The following is an 18,323-nucleotide window of genomic DNA, read 5'->3' as shown; positions in this document are numbered from 1 at the left end:
AGCCTGGATTTGCAGCAGGAAAGGAGCAGCAGCTCCTTTCTGTCAGATAGGAGAAGGAGCCAGTGCTCAGGGCTGGCCTCTGCAGGTGTATCTCACCCATTCTGAAGGAGGATGTCATTTGCTGCTGATGGAAGACTTGCCCAAAGATGGATGAACCAAAAGGTGGCTACCTTTTCAAAAAGAATTGAAAAATATTTTGTTGTCTTAAGCCAGCTTGTTAAAGGTAGGGCTTGCTTAAAATCAGTGTTTAGGTGCCGAACAGATGCTTTGGGAGTTTTATTGCTCCTTGTTGTACCTGTCATATTTCAGCTTCACAAAATTGTATATGAAGCTGTTCGTTCATAAAGCAGGTGCTGACTGGCATATAAACACAGTGAAGATATTATTAATAGAGCTGGAAAAGAAATACTATATGGGGGTTTTTTGTCATTTTTTTTCCATTTCCTTTGTTGGACTAATGAAAGGTCTCAATTTTTTACTTTTATTTATTTTAAAAGCTGTTCAGCAGCAAGAAAAACCTTGGAAACAATAATGCAAATTTTTTAGTGCACTGAATATAATTCAATGCACTGACACACTTGAATACATAGACAATGCTTCGTTAACATAATGAACCAATTGTTAGCTGCAATGGAGTTTGAAAAATATGATTCTTTTTCTTGCAGAACTGCAGCATTGGAGTAGTCATCATTAGAGCCTCAGTTCTTTGATGTGGTGGCAGCCAGCCAGCAGGGATAAAACAGGCAATGTTATTGTCACATGTTACATTTTATTAGTCTGGCTTGTCCAAAGCCACATTCCCACTGGTTGGCTGGATTCTTTCAAAGCTGCAAACTTATGTCCTGTGGTGTGTGTGGCTGGGACCTCATAACTGAAAAATACATAAAAACTCTGTCTTACTGCTTCTGTTTAATAGAGGCAGCAGCAAGACCTAGTAGATGGAAGAGGTAATAGCTGTGCAGAAGATTTAGACACTGTAAAAGAAAGGGAGGAGGAGAATAAATAGAAATGTTTTGTGAACTACATTCTAATGGATGCTATTTATGCTTTCTACTTGGTGGTATTTTCTAGGTGAAGCACCATAAGTTCAATGCAGTAGACAGGGTTCTGTTGGTTGGTTAGCTGGTTGGTTTTTTTTGTTAAATAGAAGTGCAAGTAGAGCCAGGATACACTTGAGGTCTCCTACAGAACTAATATCCTAGTGTTCCTCATCTCCAGCAGAAAGGATGTTCAGAGAATAATATTTTAACAAAGAGATAAAGCACTATTTTTTATTCTCCCCTTGATTTTTGTGGGTTTGTGGGATTTTTCCTTTGGTGGATTTGGTTTGACTTTTTTCATGTCTGATTTTACTAGCTCAATAATTCTTGCCAGAACATCCCTGTTGGAGCCTGAATTTTGCTGCCTGCAGGTGATGGCATTTTCAAGATGAAGGCTAAACATGACTTTAAGGTTGTTGCATCCATAAATTTTTTTAGTTATCAGCAGGAGTCCCATCTCTTAAGTTAATTCTGCTCTTATTAAAGGGAAATGTGTAACAATGAGATTTCTGAAGTTATGGACTGATAAATTAATTCACATTCTAGCCAGCTGGAATATCCAGGCACACTTTATGACTCAATTATGGTCTAGTTATAGACATACAGACATTACATTTTGTAATACAAAAGAGAGTAATACCAAAAATCCCACAGTATAATTTTTTTTTTTTGCTTTCATGGAGAAACTTCTGCCTTTGTAGGCCAGAAATGTGTATGTCATGAGCTGGGGATTTGGGGTTTCTTCACTCTGTCTTGAAAGTCATGCTCTCCTAATAGGTTGTGTGAAGAGCCACATCTTAAAGCCCTGCTTTGTATTTAAAAGTGTGTTTTGGCTGTATTTTATAAATATGTGGCAAGAATGCTGCATGCAAACATGCTTAAATTCACTACTATAGCTCCCTAGGTGTTTTTTAACTTTTCAGTACTCTTGATTGAGAGTTTTTAGTGTTCCTACTTACACTTGAGAAAATAGGGAGTGTTATGGCTTGTTAGGGACACTAGAGGTGGAGTAGGAAGTATCTGCAAAATTCTGTTTATGGTTTTCTTTTTCTGATTGAGGTTTTTTTGTTAATATTATATTTTGCTGCTTTCCTTGTTGTACAGTCACTGTAACATCCTAAACACATGGTCTGTGGGTCAATGGTTAGATCAGGTGAAAAGCAGACTTAGGAGTGAGGATCTCTTTGGGGGTGGGAAGGGAATAACTGAGGAAGCTGAGAGTGAAGGGAGAGAGGACACAAATACCTGGGTTTCCCTAAGTCTTGTGCACCCTGTCAAACTCCTAGTGCTAAATTTATACCAAGGTGTTGCCACTGACATGTTAAAACTACCACCTTAAGAGCTGTGAACAGAGCTGATAAAACTCTCTCCCTCAGCAGCAGCTGCACTTGTTGAGGGTTTTGCCTGTAGGCTCTGAGGCGCGAATGTTTCCAGCCCTGGGCTGTGTGGCTGCATGGCACAACTGTGAGGTGTTGGCCAGGCCTAGGCTGGGTTTTATGGTCTCTTTTACTGTAGCACTGTGGAATCCCTGTTCTTCAGGCATTCACTCTCTGGGGTGCTCCCCTGGGTTAGAGAAATCCTCCCTTTCATCTTTTACAGATGCCTGATAATAAGTTAACAAGTCTGGTCTCACCAGTATTCCATTGCATGGAATGGTGCTGATTCCCAGAGTGGTTCAGAGCAGGTTGAAAAGGCTGAAGTCCAAAGCACTCCAGCATCTCCTCCTTTCAAAAGACCTTGTCTCTTAGACCACAGGAAACCAGTGTTGAATTAGTGAGTCATGGATCCAAGAGTCCTTGCATCTGGTGTTTGCCACCAGTCCACTGTGGATGCTGGTGCATGACAGTAACAGGTAAAGCCTCCACTGATTGTGAAAAGAGGTGTTTTTCTGCTTTTAAATAGCCCAAAAACTACTTTAGCACTGAAAGATTTATTAGTGTCATGATAGCATTAACTGTAAGACAGAATGTTGTATTTACTGAGTAGAAGTTCTGTTTTTTGACAGATGCATAGGTCAGCAACTGAATTTTTTCCTTAATGCTGTTTCGCACTAACAGATGTGCTGCATCTGCTATTTTTTCTGTGATAGGCTTAAGGACAGCAGAGTTAAGGGTTTCCTTTTTACTTCTGCAGTAAAAGGTGTCAGACAGGGAGAGAGATATCCCAATCATTGTCCGAGAAAAAACCTCAACAAACAGAACACAAGCAAAAATGAAAAAAAAAGAATCTCTATCAGTCATGTGGAAAGGAAAAATATTCAGACTTGGCCTAAAAGAAGCCTATCTACAATTACCTGGTATTGCACAAAGTATATCAGAACTGCACATGTAACACAGGTTTCTACCTGGTTTTAGGTTTCTGTCTTCTTTACAGTTCACACATGCACACACAAACACACACACACACACACACACTTGCTGTTTGATTTGGAAGTGCTTTAAACCCAAATTGGAGTTCTACTGGTGGTTTGAACAGGACCTAGGTCTTGGTCAGCATTCATGTATTGGACATTCTTTACTTGCTTTTGCTCATGCCATGATTTCTCTGGAACTAAACAGTGGTCTGGACTAACCTAGCTCACAGTCTTGCACACCTGTGCTTAGTTCTGAGTTCTGGTGACTGGTTCCCTGTGAGGTCTCTATAGGGCTAGGCATGAAAGGATGAAACTGGTGAGGAAATTGCAGTGGGAAATCTCAGTCTGTGCTCTGCAAGGTACTTTGGAAGTGCTATCAAGTACTGCACAAGTAGCAAGGGCAGGTACTCCAGAAGACTGAGTTTGGGATCTATGTGCATCCCAGCACACTGAACTTGGTGACAAAACTGAGTTATGTGCCAGTGAGCTCAGAACTGGTGACCTGCATGGTGGATGTCATTAGGGCCATGCCTGAATCTTGGACGTCTGTGCTAACCAGTCAATGCAGACAGAGCTTTACCAGGTGTGTAAATTCACATTGGCTGTAGTGCTGCCTGTGCTCTGTGTCATTGTCAGGATTCTCCCCTTGTGTGCAGATCTGTAAGTCATGAGGCTGTAATTCCCCAGTGTCACTTAACTTCAGCTGTCGATTTAATACCTGCCCTAGAAAAATACTTTTATTCTAACCAATGTGTTCAGTGCAGATACTGTGATAAGTCAGCTGAAGGTGTTATCTCCTGTAGGGAGCAAAAAGTTTACTTTGATCTCCGTTATTTTGTACATTAAAGCAAAAGCCTGATCTTCTCAGAGCTTTAAATGAGCATCTCAGCATGTGTAAAAGCTTACTTCATTTTTACATGAAGTCTAGGAGGAAACATAGAGACAAAAAAAAAAAGGCACTAGCACAGAATACTCATATCTATGAAGGAAAAACTTAAAAATATTTTTGGACTGATTGTTTGTTCTTTGAAGTACATTGACTAATAAGGTAAATTTGATTTTTTGGAACTGTAAATGCAGCAAAGGTAAGTAAATTTCCATAAACAGAATTTTATTAAGGTAAAAAAACTTCAAATCTATGCTCTTTGACATTTGGCAGATATTTAGAGCCAAGGGAAAAAAAAAAAAAAAAAAAAAAAAAGAGAGACTTTGAATGGCCTGCCAAGTGGAATTACTCTGCAGAGAATGGAAATAGACTTTTATCTCATTTTCCATGGTTAAAAAATGAAAAAAATATAATAGCTCCCTTTTCTTTGTTTCCTCGCAGTGCTGTGGTTCTATCCCTGCAGTAGACAGTCATGTCCTGACACTGGTACCCAAACATAATTCTGTGTCTCTCAGGCTGAGGCAGGATTCTGGGGGTGGCTGTAAGCCAGCTGGGAAGTGCAGTGGGAACTGGGCACTCACCCACCTGCCTGTCACTCCCAGAGCAAGGCAGGGGTCTGCTGGCAAGGGGGCCTGGCTGTGCAGGCAGGGTGGCAGGGCTGCTGCTGCTGCTGCCAGCTCTGTGTGCTTCTGCCAGAGTGTTCCTGCAGCAGCCTCCTGCCAGCCAGCCTCTGCCTGGGAGAGTGCACACAGGGAGTCATGGCAGCCCTTGCCTGCTTGCAGGGACACCCCTCTTGTGAACAATGTGCTGATGGCAATTTATCTCCCAGCTAGGGAAGAGGAAAGAATTTTTTCTGGAGACTTACATATAGGGGGAGTGCAGCCCAAGGGATTATTAGGAGCAGCAGCTTATTGCTAGTACTTATATTTACTTATTGCTGTGGTGGTATTTATTTAACACTTATCAATTTTTAAAGGGTTATCAAATTGCTAATTGCAAACTCTGTGTCCCAGAAGAGTTCCACTTTATTTTCATCCTATTGCTTCTTTCATCATGGGCTGTGCTTACTCAGATCAGTGCTGTAGCAGTAGTGCCACAGGAGGACCAAGCTGTACCGTGAGAGGCTGGCTGTATTAATAATTTTTTATTATTGAGGATCCATTTGCTGTTTCTTTTAGCTGTACTTTATAGGTTCTAATTGATTTGTTGCAGTGTTTTTTGGGGTTTTTTTTGTCCAAGTTTTTAGTTTCAGATTTTGTCATATAATAATGCAAAGGTGGTGTAGAATAGGCAGAGGGGTAGGAGGTTAATGGGATTGACAAAGGACATAAAAGTTAATGGTGTAGAGAACATAGAAGTACTAAAATAATGATTTGAAAAGTAATTTAATCCAGCCTTCAGAGTATTTATATTATTCCTATTTTAGGTTGTTAAATTGTTTTTTTATCATAGTTTCTAATGGGAAACTATAGATCCTATGGGAAATAATGAGAGGAAAAAGCAGTTACTCTTTTTGTCCTCCATTTTGTTGAATCTGCTAGCTGGTTTCTGTTTACTTTGTAAAAGGAATTAATAACCCAGATAAAATTTTGTCAAGATATGGAAATATCAGAACAGAACCTACAGCAGCATCCTGAGGGGTGAAGGGGATACAGCATGCAGAGCTGTGCACTCTGCTTGGCAGCAGTTTGCCTACAGGCTGGCAAAGGCTGAAAGGCTGAGTGCTGTAAGGTAAACCGAAGTTGTCTAGCTCCCGACAAATTTGTGCTCTTCCCTCGGTCCCTCCACAAAAAATGTGTTGGCCTTTTTTTTTTGTTGTTGCTGTTTTTTGTTGTTTTTTGTTTGTGGTTATTGTTTCTTAAAAGGTAGAGGAAAGAAAGCAGTTGGAAGCCAGGATTGCTCTTACAGGATTGCAGAAGATGAAAAAACCCTCAGAGAGGAGGACAGCAAGTCAAAGTAGCTGTACACAAGTGACACAGTAACCCAGACTGAGGAACTGATCAGTCCAAAAAAACTGGGAGAAAAACCCACTTTTTCTATCTGGTGTGATCTGCCTGCTCTGCTTCACAGCCTAGCTACAGCTATGCAGAAAACTGAGCCAATGCAACAGAGAGGCTGCTGTGGAGAAGGAACCTGTTCCTGCTGCAGAATGGAGCAGTTTCCCTCTTCTGCCTTTTCTCCCATGTGCTGGTGTTTGCTACTCATTTAGGTACATAGCCAGGCAGATGAGGAAATCAGTCCTGGGGAAAACTATTTCCCTCCCTTCCTCCTCCCCTTCTTCTGGGCCAGCTTTTAGTTTGATTAACTTCCCTGGTGTGGATCATCTTGGGTGGTCATGTGAAAACAGAAATGGCAGTGAAAGAAGAAGGAAGGAAACCAAGGACTGAGACAATATGTTAAGCAGGAACAGAATCCTTTCAGCAGGTGCTTTCATTCCTGTCTGATTAAAATGGTCTTCTGTAATGTTTCTCCCCTTTTATTAACTGGCTTAGTTGACTGGACTGTTGAAATAATAAATCCTGCTCTGATCCTGACCTGCCCAAGGAGTCCTGTCCGTTTTGAAGCACAGAAAACAAATTAAAGGGAAAAATATTTTTTCCTTCGCATAACATGCCCTGATACTGAGTTAATTTTTCTATTAATCATTTTTTACAAAAATTAAAGGTAAAAAGCTTATTTTGACAATAGTGTTGAATTAATTTGGTTCATGGTGAGTTTTCTGTATTTGTTTCCTTTTCAGTAATTCAGTGAGCTGTTATTAGTGGAAGTAACTAGAGAGGGGGATCCTATGATGTTTAGGTGACTTGGGAAGTTTTTTTCAAGCAACAGATATATGTGACATTGTGTGGTCACCCAGTATTGGGGAGAAAAGGCTCAGTAGTCACTCAGCTGGTGAAATTTGGCATGTTTCTTTCTGCCATGTAATTTCATCTGTGGTTTAGGACATAAAATGGCATTTGCTCTTAGCCAGAAGTCTTCTAAAAACACTTGTGTGTGCACCCTATGTTTATAACAACGTTCAAAGCATTGCAACATCAACAGGCTAGACTGTTTTCTGCTTTTCTATTTTGGGACCCATAGCAGGAGAGCTGTTTTGAGACAGTTCAAATGCTCCTGTGCTCACAGATGTAGAGAATAAAGCAGAACTGAGACATCTGGGATTCTAACACCTTCCAGGTGGTGTTTTATCATGACTGCATGTGTGCACTTAAGAGAGAGGATTAGTGTCATCATATGACCATCTCTGAAAGAAACAAAAGAAGGTTTAAAATTATTGGATGACTTCTGGTTTCAGATGTCATTCCTGGAAAATGCTGGTGTGGATATCTAAATCTTCTTTTTTTGTTAGGTAATGAGATACAGTGTACACAAAAGACCCTTTTGATTTCTCAGTTGAAAAACTGAGTCTATATTATATGGGCTAAGGTTGACAAAAATAATGGATAATGTCATAATGTATATGTCTAGAATTGCTATCTTTATACCTTTATGAGACCAAAACAACAGAAAATTTTGGGATCCTTTCACACTTGACGTTAAATAAACAAGGAAATGCTACTAGTTTTATTTTTTGCATTTACTGGCTTTGGAATCATATTCTAAGAACTCAGAGTTATTCTAATTTGGTGATTTTGGTTTTTTTTCTTTTTTCATTTACCAGAAAAAGCCACTGTCCTCGATAATAAAAGAAGTCTGTGATGGGTGAGTTCTGCTATATAGTACATACTAGGTACAGTGCTTTTTGAGGTATTAACCAACTAGGAGATAATTTTTTCCAAAGAAAATCTAGATATACTGTGTATGACTAGTCATTAGTTTCTTAAATATTTTTGTGTTAGTTTCAAGTTTTGAATTTGCAGTGCATTTTGGATCAATTGCTTGCAAGATGAGGCTCCTAACAAAGCAGCTCCATCATGGGGGTGACTCTCATTTTGACTGCTTCCTTCCTTTCTGCACAGAGATGCAATTCGCATTTTTGCAGTTTGGCTTGTGGTCTCTGCTGTTCATGGGTTAAGGGACTTAAGCACTGCCTCTGGATCTGAATTTTGAGTACTGAGTCCAGTGAGTGCTGTAAGCTGGTCCAGTTGATGTGACTGTTTATATGAAATTGAAATGTTAATTGCAAATTCTGTATTATAGACTAATAATTGGCTAAGACAAATACCTTGATTTAAGCTTAATGGATTAAGCAAAAAACTGTTTCAAGCAGGTGCTACCACACAGGAGAAACTAGCTATATTCATCAAATTGCTGCTGAGCTAAGAAGGTGATATTTTATGCCTAATGTAATATATCAACTCAATACTATATCCATTGTGTATCGTATAAGCTAGCATAAACTTCTGGTACTTTTTTTTGGTCAATTTTAGTGACTTAGTGGTCTTGCTTACTGCAAAAAAAAGATCACTAGGATGTATTTGTACTGAGGTTTTCCTTTTGTAAGCATGCTTTTAACCTAAACTTTGGAACGCATCATTGAAAGCTGTGGAAAACTTTGAGAAGTATGAGAAATATGTGGGAATGACAGATGCCTGTTTGGTCATGCTAAAATTATGTAAAGGGTACTTTTTGAATTATTAAGGTTTCATTTTGTGATTAATTTATTTTCATATTTCTAAGGTGGTCTCTTGCAAATCATGACCAATTTGCACTGCAGCATGCTGATAGTTCTAATTTCTACATCACCGAGAAGGTGGGTAAATTGTTCAATGCAATTCTTGCATAGCCTATAAAAATAATTGCCACAGTCATTTATTTTAAATTAAAATATATGAAAATATACTTTCCATAATTCAATGCCACTGAGAGGGTAGGTACTGTGAGACCTGATTTAATGACTTTTAAACTGATTTCTTCTGTTAGGAAAAGCAAATAAAAGTCCAAATGTGCAAAGTTCTTCATGTCAGTTGAGTTTGAGACTTGAGCACTGAGCGCTTCAACTTTGGTATTCTTGTGTGTTTAGTATTCTGCTAACAAGTGGTGTACAGGAAACTGAAATATTTAAAACATGAAGGGCTCTTTGAAGTGTGAGGAGACCTTCAGTGCATGTCACTTTCCTTTTTGGCTGAGCAGGTAGAAATAAGTTTCAGTAGCTGTGTAATATTTGCTACTCGCTCCTGCCTGCTGTCTTGTCCTTACCCAGTTCTGTAAGTTCTTTTGGCTTACTTTTATTTGTCCCCATATAGTGTGGCAATAGGTGATTCATCAAGTGATGCAATGATTTCAGCACAGAGTAATGAAAAGGCTATAGCTGTAATAAAAATGGAATGTCTAGTATAAATATATGGAACATGCTCATGTGAATGGGACCAAATAGAACATTCATTCCTAGCATTGCTGGTAAAATTGCTCAAATTACAAAATAAAGATTATTTGGAAGAGTGCACATGTAGTACTGCAGAGGTACAATTTCTAAGCAATGGCACAAGAACACTGTTTAAAATCTGCTGAAGTCCACATGCAAATTCCCTAATCTCAGTGGATTCTGAACTAAAAAGACCTGGGCTTAACTGCACAAGATATAGATGCCTCTTGCTCATCTTGTTATCAGTTTAATTTGGCTTGCTCTGAAGTGGAGGCATGTCTTGGTTCTGTTTTGCATTTTACAGTTCTTTAGAGTTAGCTAATATGACTGAGACATGAACTAAGTTTTCTCTTGCTGTAATTCATACCCACACCCAAGAAGTAAAGGAAACTTAGGCACTTACTTAAGCACTTGGGAAGGCTAAATTTAACAAGACAGCAAGAACAGTTGCTCATAAGATAGCGCTGGTTTTGTTTTGGTTTTGTTTTTTTTGTTTGTTTGGTTGGTTGGTTTGTTTTTATTTTCTTCCTGGGCTGTTTTGTTTAGTTTTATTTTTGTTTGTTAATTTTGCTTGCTTTTTAACAGACGACTCTCAGTTTTTCATTTAACTGCTTGCCACCCTGGACAACCTTCTCAATATGTCCCTTTTTTTTTTTTTTTTTTAGTGGGGGGGGGTCTTCCCCCTATTTTGCTTGTATGATGTTTTGGGGTTTTTTTCCTCTTTCTTTTCAAGTTTCAGTTGACAGACACTTCAAAGGAAACCTGTTGAAGTAATTACTTACTTCTGTGTTTTGCCTTCTCCAAATTAAATAGTGAGATTGTTCTGCTAATTGCCCTCAATGGTGTCACAATGTTTACCAGTAAAGAAGACACAATTGAATTTGCCTGTTTTAAACTCTGTGCAGTGAGTATTTCCAAGAAGTAAGGATTGAGTGAATACTTTAGCTTTTTCAAGGTCTTTGTCCTGATGCAATTGGAGGGATATTTCAGGCTTTTTCTCCACCTTTGGTGGATAGGACTCTGCAGCTTCAGAGAAATTCTTTTCTGTTCCACATAAAAGAGAGCTTGATGTTTTTTGGCTGCCTGTAACTTGTAATAAGGATGGAAAATTATGGTCTTCTAGGACATTTTGGATTGTACTGCAGAGAGGACTTTGAGTTTGTTTATTCCCTACTGGAAATATGCAGAGTGTCTGACTCTGAGTCACATAAATAAGAGAGAAGAGCTCTAAATGCCACTAGAATTACTCAGATGTCTGTGACTTTCATTAGATATTGTTCACTGTTTATAGCTGGTTGTTGGATAGTGGCTGTGAAGAGAGGTTTATATAGGCCATCACCCCTTCCACATACTTTTTCCCTCATTTGTGTTCAGTAGGATATTGTTGCTGTCTGAATTAAAACATGAAAATCACCAGGCATAAGGAAAAACACATGCACTTCAAGGAAGCTACAACACTTAATTGTTAAAATCCACATTGCTTTAATCTTAGTTTTACTAATAGACATGAGCAGAGCTTTTTTTGTGACGGTGACAGCTGCTCACTGGAAATATTTTTCACAGCTCTTAAAGGTGAATTGTGTGACTGTATGTATGAAGATAACATTATCTATAGGTCATGTTTCTGCAGAGACTGCCGTTCAGGTAGAGATGCCTCTTTAAAATATCACTATGTTTAAAGTTACCAGAAAGAAAAGCAATTACTGAATTCTTGTATACAATTAATGAATTCTTGTATACTGCAGCAAGAAGCTTTGAAGTGAAAATGTCCAAATGTTACATGGCTTACAACTGCGGTTCTGTTTTTGGTGGCAAACAGCCCATCTGTGTTTTGGCTGTCATATACAGACCTCTTTATCTTTTGTAGCTGGACCTATATCTCCCAATTATGGTAATGCATAAATAAAAATAACACCCAAGCAGTTGTCTCTTAAATTGTTTATGTTTTGGCTGTATTATTTGGAAAAATGCCTCTATAGCAGGAGATATAGCAATAACTGCTTCAGGCAGCATAAGTGAGGTCTTTTAACAAATTTTAATTCAGCCAGGGTTCATACTAGAGATAGGGCTTATCACAGCAGATTCAGTTTTGGCTGCTGCCTCTGGGGTCATGGTATGGCTATATCTGTGCCCCTGAAACTGCAGTGCAAATTATTAATTATGTCTTTTAGCCTTTTTTTTCTAAAAATGAGAGAAATAAAAGAAGAGGGTATGTAGACAAGAAATCCAAGCACTTATAGTGCCTGAGTTTAAATCTGTCTGATGTACTCATCTCAAAGCGTTTGATTTTTAATCAATTTTTATGTTAATAGGTGTGGGGGGTTTTTTTAAAGGCTTTGCTTATCATGAAGGAGCATTTCTCTGGTAGATCAAATATCTAAAAGCCTGACTTCTGAGCTGGGATCTTATCATGCTAGATACTACAAGATAAGAATAAATAAGTCACCTTTGCTTCAGTCTATCTAGGCTGTACCTGAATTAGATGCTTGTGTACATCTTCAGGTGCAATGACTCAGGAACACTATAGCCTGAGGGAGCTCAGGTTTAGAAAAGAAAATGCTATATGAAGAGTAGAAAATGGCTGTATAATTTTGTGTGCTATGTGTGTTCCCTGGCTGAAAACCACAGCTCAGATAATTGTTAGCTGTGTTCCTCTGCTGGCAGTATGAGCCAGACATTTGAGTGGCTGATGCTGCACCTTGGTGGGTATGGCTGGTCCCTTGTCACTGCTCACCCTTGGCCTTTGCTATAAATAAGAAACTTGACTAGGCCAATAGTCAAGCAGCAATTTATTAATTAATATGATAAAGTATGAGCAATACAGCACTGGCTACAGTGGGTGAAGTTTTCCCTCCAACTGTACACCGATAGTTGGGGCTTACAGGTATTTATGGACATACTCATAAGTTTTCTCAGCAGTTTCTATTCCCAATTTTTACTCATCAGCAATTTCTATTCCCAATTTTTACATCACAATTCTATACACTATTGTGATTTAGTTTTTCTCAGGATTTACATCCCAAAAGGAGTATCCCAGGTGGTGGTAGTCCGGTTTCCGAAAGAAGGAAGGAGTATTCCATCTGGTGAAGTCCAGTTTCCAGATGTGGATCCACCTTTTGATTGCAAGGACTATAAATCTCATAACAGGGATGTCCAGCTTCCCTTGGTCGAACCTATTAGACCTTGAGTTGATGTCCATCTTCCTTTTTCAAGCTGCATGTTTCCTTTTTATGTATTCTAAAGCTATAGTTTCAAAAGATCCTTACTACAAGCAATATTCTAAAATTATGCTTCAAAAGGTTGTTACTGCAAAACTCTTTAAGGCTTAACTAGGAGCAACATGTTCCTGTCATAAAGCAACATCCTTAAAGCTTTAATTCAAATGCTCCTAAATCAACTTAAGACTTAGGTTGATTGCAAACAAAGGATAGGTTCAAAGGCCTTCTTCCACGCTTTATTTTTCTCAGTCATTATTAGAATTCATCTTTATAAATGTCCCATGGTCGGTTTCCACACATATTACAATCACAAATACACATGTTCCCTGTAGGTACCCGACACGAAACACAGCTTTGTATTTCACAGCCTTGCAGACCTTGGCCAGATACATTTGTAGATCCTGTGTTTGCCTAGGGAAAGATGGTGTTCAAGCTGGTTTGACTGCTGGAGGCAGAATGTGGTCACTCCTAACTCTCCACCTGAGCAAATCTCAGAAATGAAGGGTGTGCTGTTGGTGCTGAAGGGTTTATGAGCCAGCACTGAGCACACAGAGGTGACAACAGTAACATTTTTTTTGTTATCTTTAAATACAAGGATTTTTCATTCTTCTTTATATTGAATGCAACCAGTTTTCATTGTCACAATTTTGTTGTGTTTGTTCTTTTTTCCATCTGATGCATCAGAAGACTTCATGTGGGTTTCTTCCCCTTCTTTCCTATCTCCTACATTTCCTTTTCATTCCTATTGGTTGAAATGGAGGGGAGCAGACACTGAGTTTACTCCATTAGTTTTGGGAGACTTTTACTTCTGTTTTGCATGAAGAGCTGTCTTGCCTTCCTTTTGCTGTAATTATTCAACTCTGTACTGTGTTTGAAGATGGGACATCTTTGACTCCCATCTTCCCAGTGCTGGGAGCCCGAGTGAAGTTCCTGGTGTTTGTTCTTTTTCAAAGGTGATTTTGCTCATGACCTATTTTTTGCTGAACACAACCTGTAATTGTATATTCATGTGAAATTCCTCCATGCTTTTACAGACTCCCTGTGTGGGAGTGTATGCAAATAACAGGACAAGAAATGAGCCATTTGTGCAGTTGGGACTTTTTGAGTTTTTATGTTTTTCATATTCATCTGTTTTCACTGATTAATTGAATTTCAGTGAGTTGTAAGAAAACATTCTTAATCATGAAGGTTTCTGATTCTCTGAAGGACCTGGTGCTTCTTAAGCAACTGAGAATGAAAAGTAGCATGGGGAATGGGAACTGGAGAAATATTAAGAGAGCTGTATTGTTTTCTATTTTGCATCACTCCGGATAATACTTTTATTAATAGTGCTACATAAATGTAGGTTTGGTCTGGATCAAGCCATGCCTGTCTTTCCCTTTTCTCTGCCACTTATAAGATGTTATATGTATTTCCCATATATTCACAAATTTCTTATTGTTTTGGGCCATCTGCACAACCCTGCAGAAATTCCCTAAAGTAAGGGCGACATATGGCATCTGAGTGGCCATGCTCCTGCCTGCTTGAGGGATGCTGGTAACACTGCCCTGTAGACTCCAGTAAAATCTTAGAGAATACTAGTGCATTTTTCAAGTGAACAGAAGTAAAACTTCAGTATCTGTATACTAAATCACTTTCAGTCCTCCTTCAATCAGGCTGATTTCAAGAACAGTGATAATGGTTATCCTTCTTTTAGTTCTCTTAGGACTCTTTTTGTAGAACTTTTGGTCTATACTAAATTTTCTAAAGAAAATAATTATCTCCTGTCCACCTATTATGCTTTCTGGCCCAGCATAAACAGCTTAATTCTTCTGCTTGCTTCCTAATAAAATAATTTTTATGGCAACCTTCTGTTTAGTTCCTTAGTTCCACATCAAGGCTGATGAGATGGATCAAGTGGGGTAGGTTTTAAAAAAATCTGTATCTATATTTTCCTGAATTAAGTTTGTAATTTTGCCTCGCAATTAATCACTAAAGAGGAAAGGCTCTAAAAGCATTCAACATACCAGGGACACAGTACAACTGTTTGGGTTCAACTGATGGCAAACAGTTCTGTGTAAGATTTGGCCTAGAGAAAAATATTCTTTAATTCATCTTTATGCTTAGAGAACAGCCTATGTGGATGGGTAATTTTCCAAAGTGCAATGAGCAGACATAACAAGTCAGACTGGAAGAGGATGGTTTTGATTTCTTCTCCCCTTCCCCAGAAGATCCTGCCACTTAAATTTTTGGTTGGTTGGTTGGTTTGGTTTGGTTTTTTCTTTGTTTGGGTTTTTTTCTTTTCTTTAACAATTTTTGAAGGTGGTGGCAAGGAGGGGATCATTTTGTGCTGCTTTAATGAATTAAATTTGCTTAGTAAAAAGGTTGCTTGATCTGATGCAGGTATGAGGCAGGACTTTTGAATCATGTCCAGGAATAGCCTGTACACAAGAAAGATGTAAAGGAAAGGTAGGAAGAAGAATAGAACTTTGCTTTTTTTTAACAGCTGTGAGCTGTCCCTCAGTTGTTTCTGGAATTGGCTTAAGCTGACGTGGAACAAAATTTTGTCAAGCTCCAACTGTAGTCAAAAATGGAAAAGGGATGTTTTACCTGCAGTCTTCCTGTGAGTGAGAGGAAGGGCACAGGAAGGGCGTAGAAGTGGGGTGTATCTCCTAGAGAAGCACAAGCACCTGTAGGCTTTGCCTTAAACAAGTCTCGGTGTTGTGGCTCCAAATGTGGTGCTTGCAAAATGGGCTGGCCCACTCTTCCTGCTTATACTATGCTGCTTATTCCTATCTTCTACTGTGCAAACCAGGCAAACCCCAAAATGATAAAATTTTCATCTGCTTTCATTCCCTTGTTGACTGATACGGCTGTCTATGCCACATATAGCAGTAGCAGGGATGAGCAAGATGTTGGAAAGCAAGACTGTGGTAGCAAACTGGGAAACTGTGCTTTGATTTGGCAAAAGGGAGCCACACTGAGAGCTACAGTCTGGGCTCCAGTATTCACTTTTCTCTAAGCATCTGCTTTAGGAGCCACTGCTGCTGTGCTGACCCTCAGCGGTGCCATGAGTAAATATGGTGGGTAACCTGTGCTGAAGAGATGACTTTGATCTGATAATCCTTGGGTTTGGTGGGTTTTTGTTCTTGGGGTTTTTTTGTATCCATACCAGCCCTGTTCTGACTTCTCCACATCATCTTACTAATAATAGTATGAGCACAGCTAAGTCAGTCATTTCCTGATGTTTATTTTTCAGGGTGCAGCTCTTCTGTTGGGACTTATCAGAGGACGATAGGGCTGCTTGTCTTGGGCCCACCCCTTCCCTGTGACTGGTACAACTGTGCTGTGTGTCTGTGTGGCTGCTTGAATTGGGGAACTGATCCAGGTTAAAAATAACTCGTGTGTAACTTCTTTCAATGTGTCAGAAGGATGTCTGCCTGAAGTGTAATACCACTGCTGCTCTGCAGAACAAGTGGTGCCTGCTAATGCTGTCCTTGTAGATCACTCCACCTGCAGATGAGTAAATCATGCAAAGTTTGGCCTTTTTCTTAGGATGTGGTTTAAGTGGCAGTCAAGTTGGTATTTCTGTGGGTTGCTGGAGAAATAGGTAGTTGAGCATTCTTTTTCTACTCTGTTTCTTCTTTCGCTTTGCTTCACTAACATCCTAGTGACTGCTGCTGGGTGCTAAGTTTGTTCAAGTCATGGATCTGACAAAAGAAAATGCTGGACTCTGGACTACTTCTTATTTTCCTCCTTTTTGTGAATGAAGGGGAGAAGAAGTGTTAACTTTTTAAGGTCAGGTGGTTGACTGTGCTGCTGTGTGGTGGTAGATCTGATGTAAGGGAAATGTTGTGGGCCCAGGCACTTGAGAATGTGCAGAACTGTGTCTCTTGTAGGTTGTAGAATTGCACTGGCTAATGTATAGCCTGAATTGCGCCGCTTGGTCTAACTTGGTTTATTTACCACCTTCTGTAATCCTTGAATAAAGGCAGATAAACAGCATGCAGAAAACATTATCTTTTTAGAAACTTCAAACTACTTATTTTTTAAGGAAAATGTTATAATCAAATAAAGACACAAAAATCCAGAAGACATTGTCCCTTCTTTTCAATAGCTTCCCAGAAAAGAAAATTTTGTCTTCTAAAACAGTACAGTTCTGTCATGCCAAGTAGTAAAATGTAGGTAATTACCTGTATCACTTAGCTTACATCTTATTAAATATTTTGGTGACTAAAAATAAACTTAAGAAATCCCCTGCCAAGTGAAATCCCATCTCATAGTCTGTCTCCAGCTCTAGCAAATGTTCAGGGTAGTGATCTGATGATGACTTTCAGTCTCTTTATGCCTCCTCAGTATTCACATTTGTTGTACTACAGGTGTTTGAGGCTACACCTACACTTAGTCTATTTAATATCCTGCATAAAGGTGATGCCCCTCTTTCATGTCTTTTTGAACCTGCTGATGCAGCCTGCTTTCATGACCTCTAACAGCAAGCTTGAAGAGTTTACTGCCTTCTAAATGGAGAGTGTATTTTCTATCTGCTTTAAACTGACCCCCTACACGTGCCCCTAAGTTCTCATGCTGCAGGGTTTCATAGAAACAGTTCTGCAATCTGGTTCTCCACTACATTCTTTCCTGTGTCCTTTGTCCCTCCAAACTGAGGAAACCCTGCCTTTTGAGGAGCTGCTGAAGCCTGTTGGGCACTTGCCTTTCTCTGCATTTTCTCAGAAACTACTGTGCCCTTCCTAAGATGTGAAGATCAAAGCTGCACTCAGTGCCCTGTATGTGGGTACATGGAGTTCCTGTGCTGTGGCAGAGTGACGCCCTCTGTCCTGTTCCTGGTGCCACCTCTGGTGACACCCAGTGTTTACTGGATCCTGTAGCCTGCTGAATCCGTACTTTAAGGGAGATCTGCCAGAAAGAACTTTGTCTCTCTTTCCTGAGCTGTTAACTTGGTAGTGAACTCTATGACTCTAATATTCTGTGTCGTTTTGTCTTCATTTACAACTTGCACAAACTCATCCTTGTGGAAATGTAATGGAGTCATAAAGTGTATTTCACAGCTCTAATTTTCTGTTGTTGTGTCCATTTGGAGGAGGGTGCAACAAAATTACAGCAGTAAGGAAATAAGGATGAATCTATTACTAAAGGTAATAAACACAAGAAGAATTTTAGATTTCTTGGCTGTTATTGCCTGGGGTGATTAGAGAAGTCTGAAGAAAGCTGTTTGGTCAAGGTTAAAGAACAAGCTGAGTGAGCTATAACCATGGGAACCAATGCTTCTAGGTCTTTCTCAAATATGTTAAGAAAACATTCCATTCCAACCAGTAAGAGTGAGGGGAATCTTGAGGTGTTTTGCTGGGTACAACAGATCATTAAAATGATAAGACAAATATGTGTAGCAAAATAACCTATTTTACCTGATAAATGTTCCAGTGTCACTGCAGCAAAGCTCTGAATAATCAGCTTCACTGTTTTGGCAGGATTTTTTTTAAAGTGAATTTGCTTGCCTTCATCCATCTGCATGGTTTGGTGGACT

At 39.3% G+C, this 18,323-nt stretch overlaps 1 protein-coding gene across 4 annotated transcripts in view; it reads left to right on the top strand.

The window, feature by feature from the left end:
• The window catches only part of ELMO1 (engulfment and cell motility 1), a 304,600-nt gene that overhangs the window by 53,847 nt on the left and 232,430 nt on the right, over nt 1–18,323 (top strand). For 2 of the 4 annotated variants that reach the window (XM_030231869.2, XM_050971394.1), the window contains exons 4-5: nt 7,941–7,981; nt 8,900–8,972. The exons of 1 other annotated variant lie outside the window; for it this stretch is intronic. In XM_030231869.2, coding sequence (XP_030087729.1) covers nt 7,941–7,981; nt 8,900–8,972 — 114 coding nt within the window. Of the gene's footprint in view, nt 1–7,940; nt 7,982–8,899; nt 8,973–18,323 lie in introns of those variants that run through there. One more of the 4 variants, XM_050971396.1, reaches the window with a different exon arrangement.

Source organism: Serinus canaria, chromosome 2 (genome assembly GCF_022539315.1).
Source record: "Serinus canaria isolate serCan28SL12 chromosome 2, serCan2020, whole genome shotgun sequence".
NCBI classification, from domain to species: Eukaryota; Metazoa; Chordata; class Aves; order Passeriformes; family Fringillidae; genus Serinus; species Serinus canaria.
Note: the sequence above shows the minus strand (reverse complement) of the source record. Positions and strands in the feature narration are given on the sequence as shown.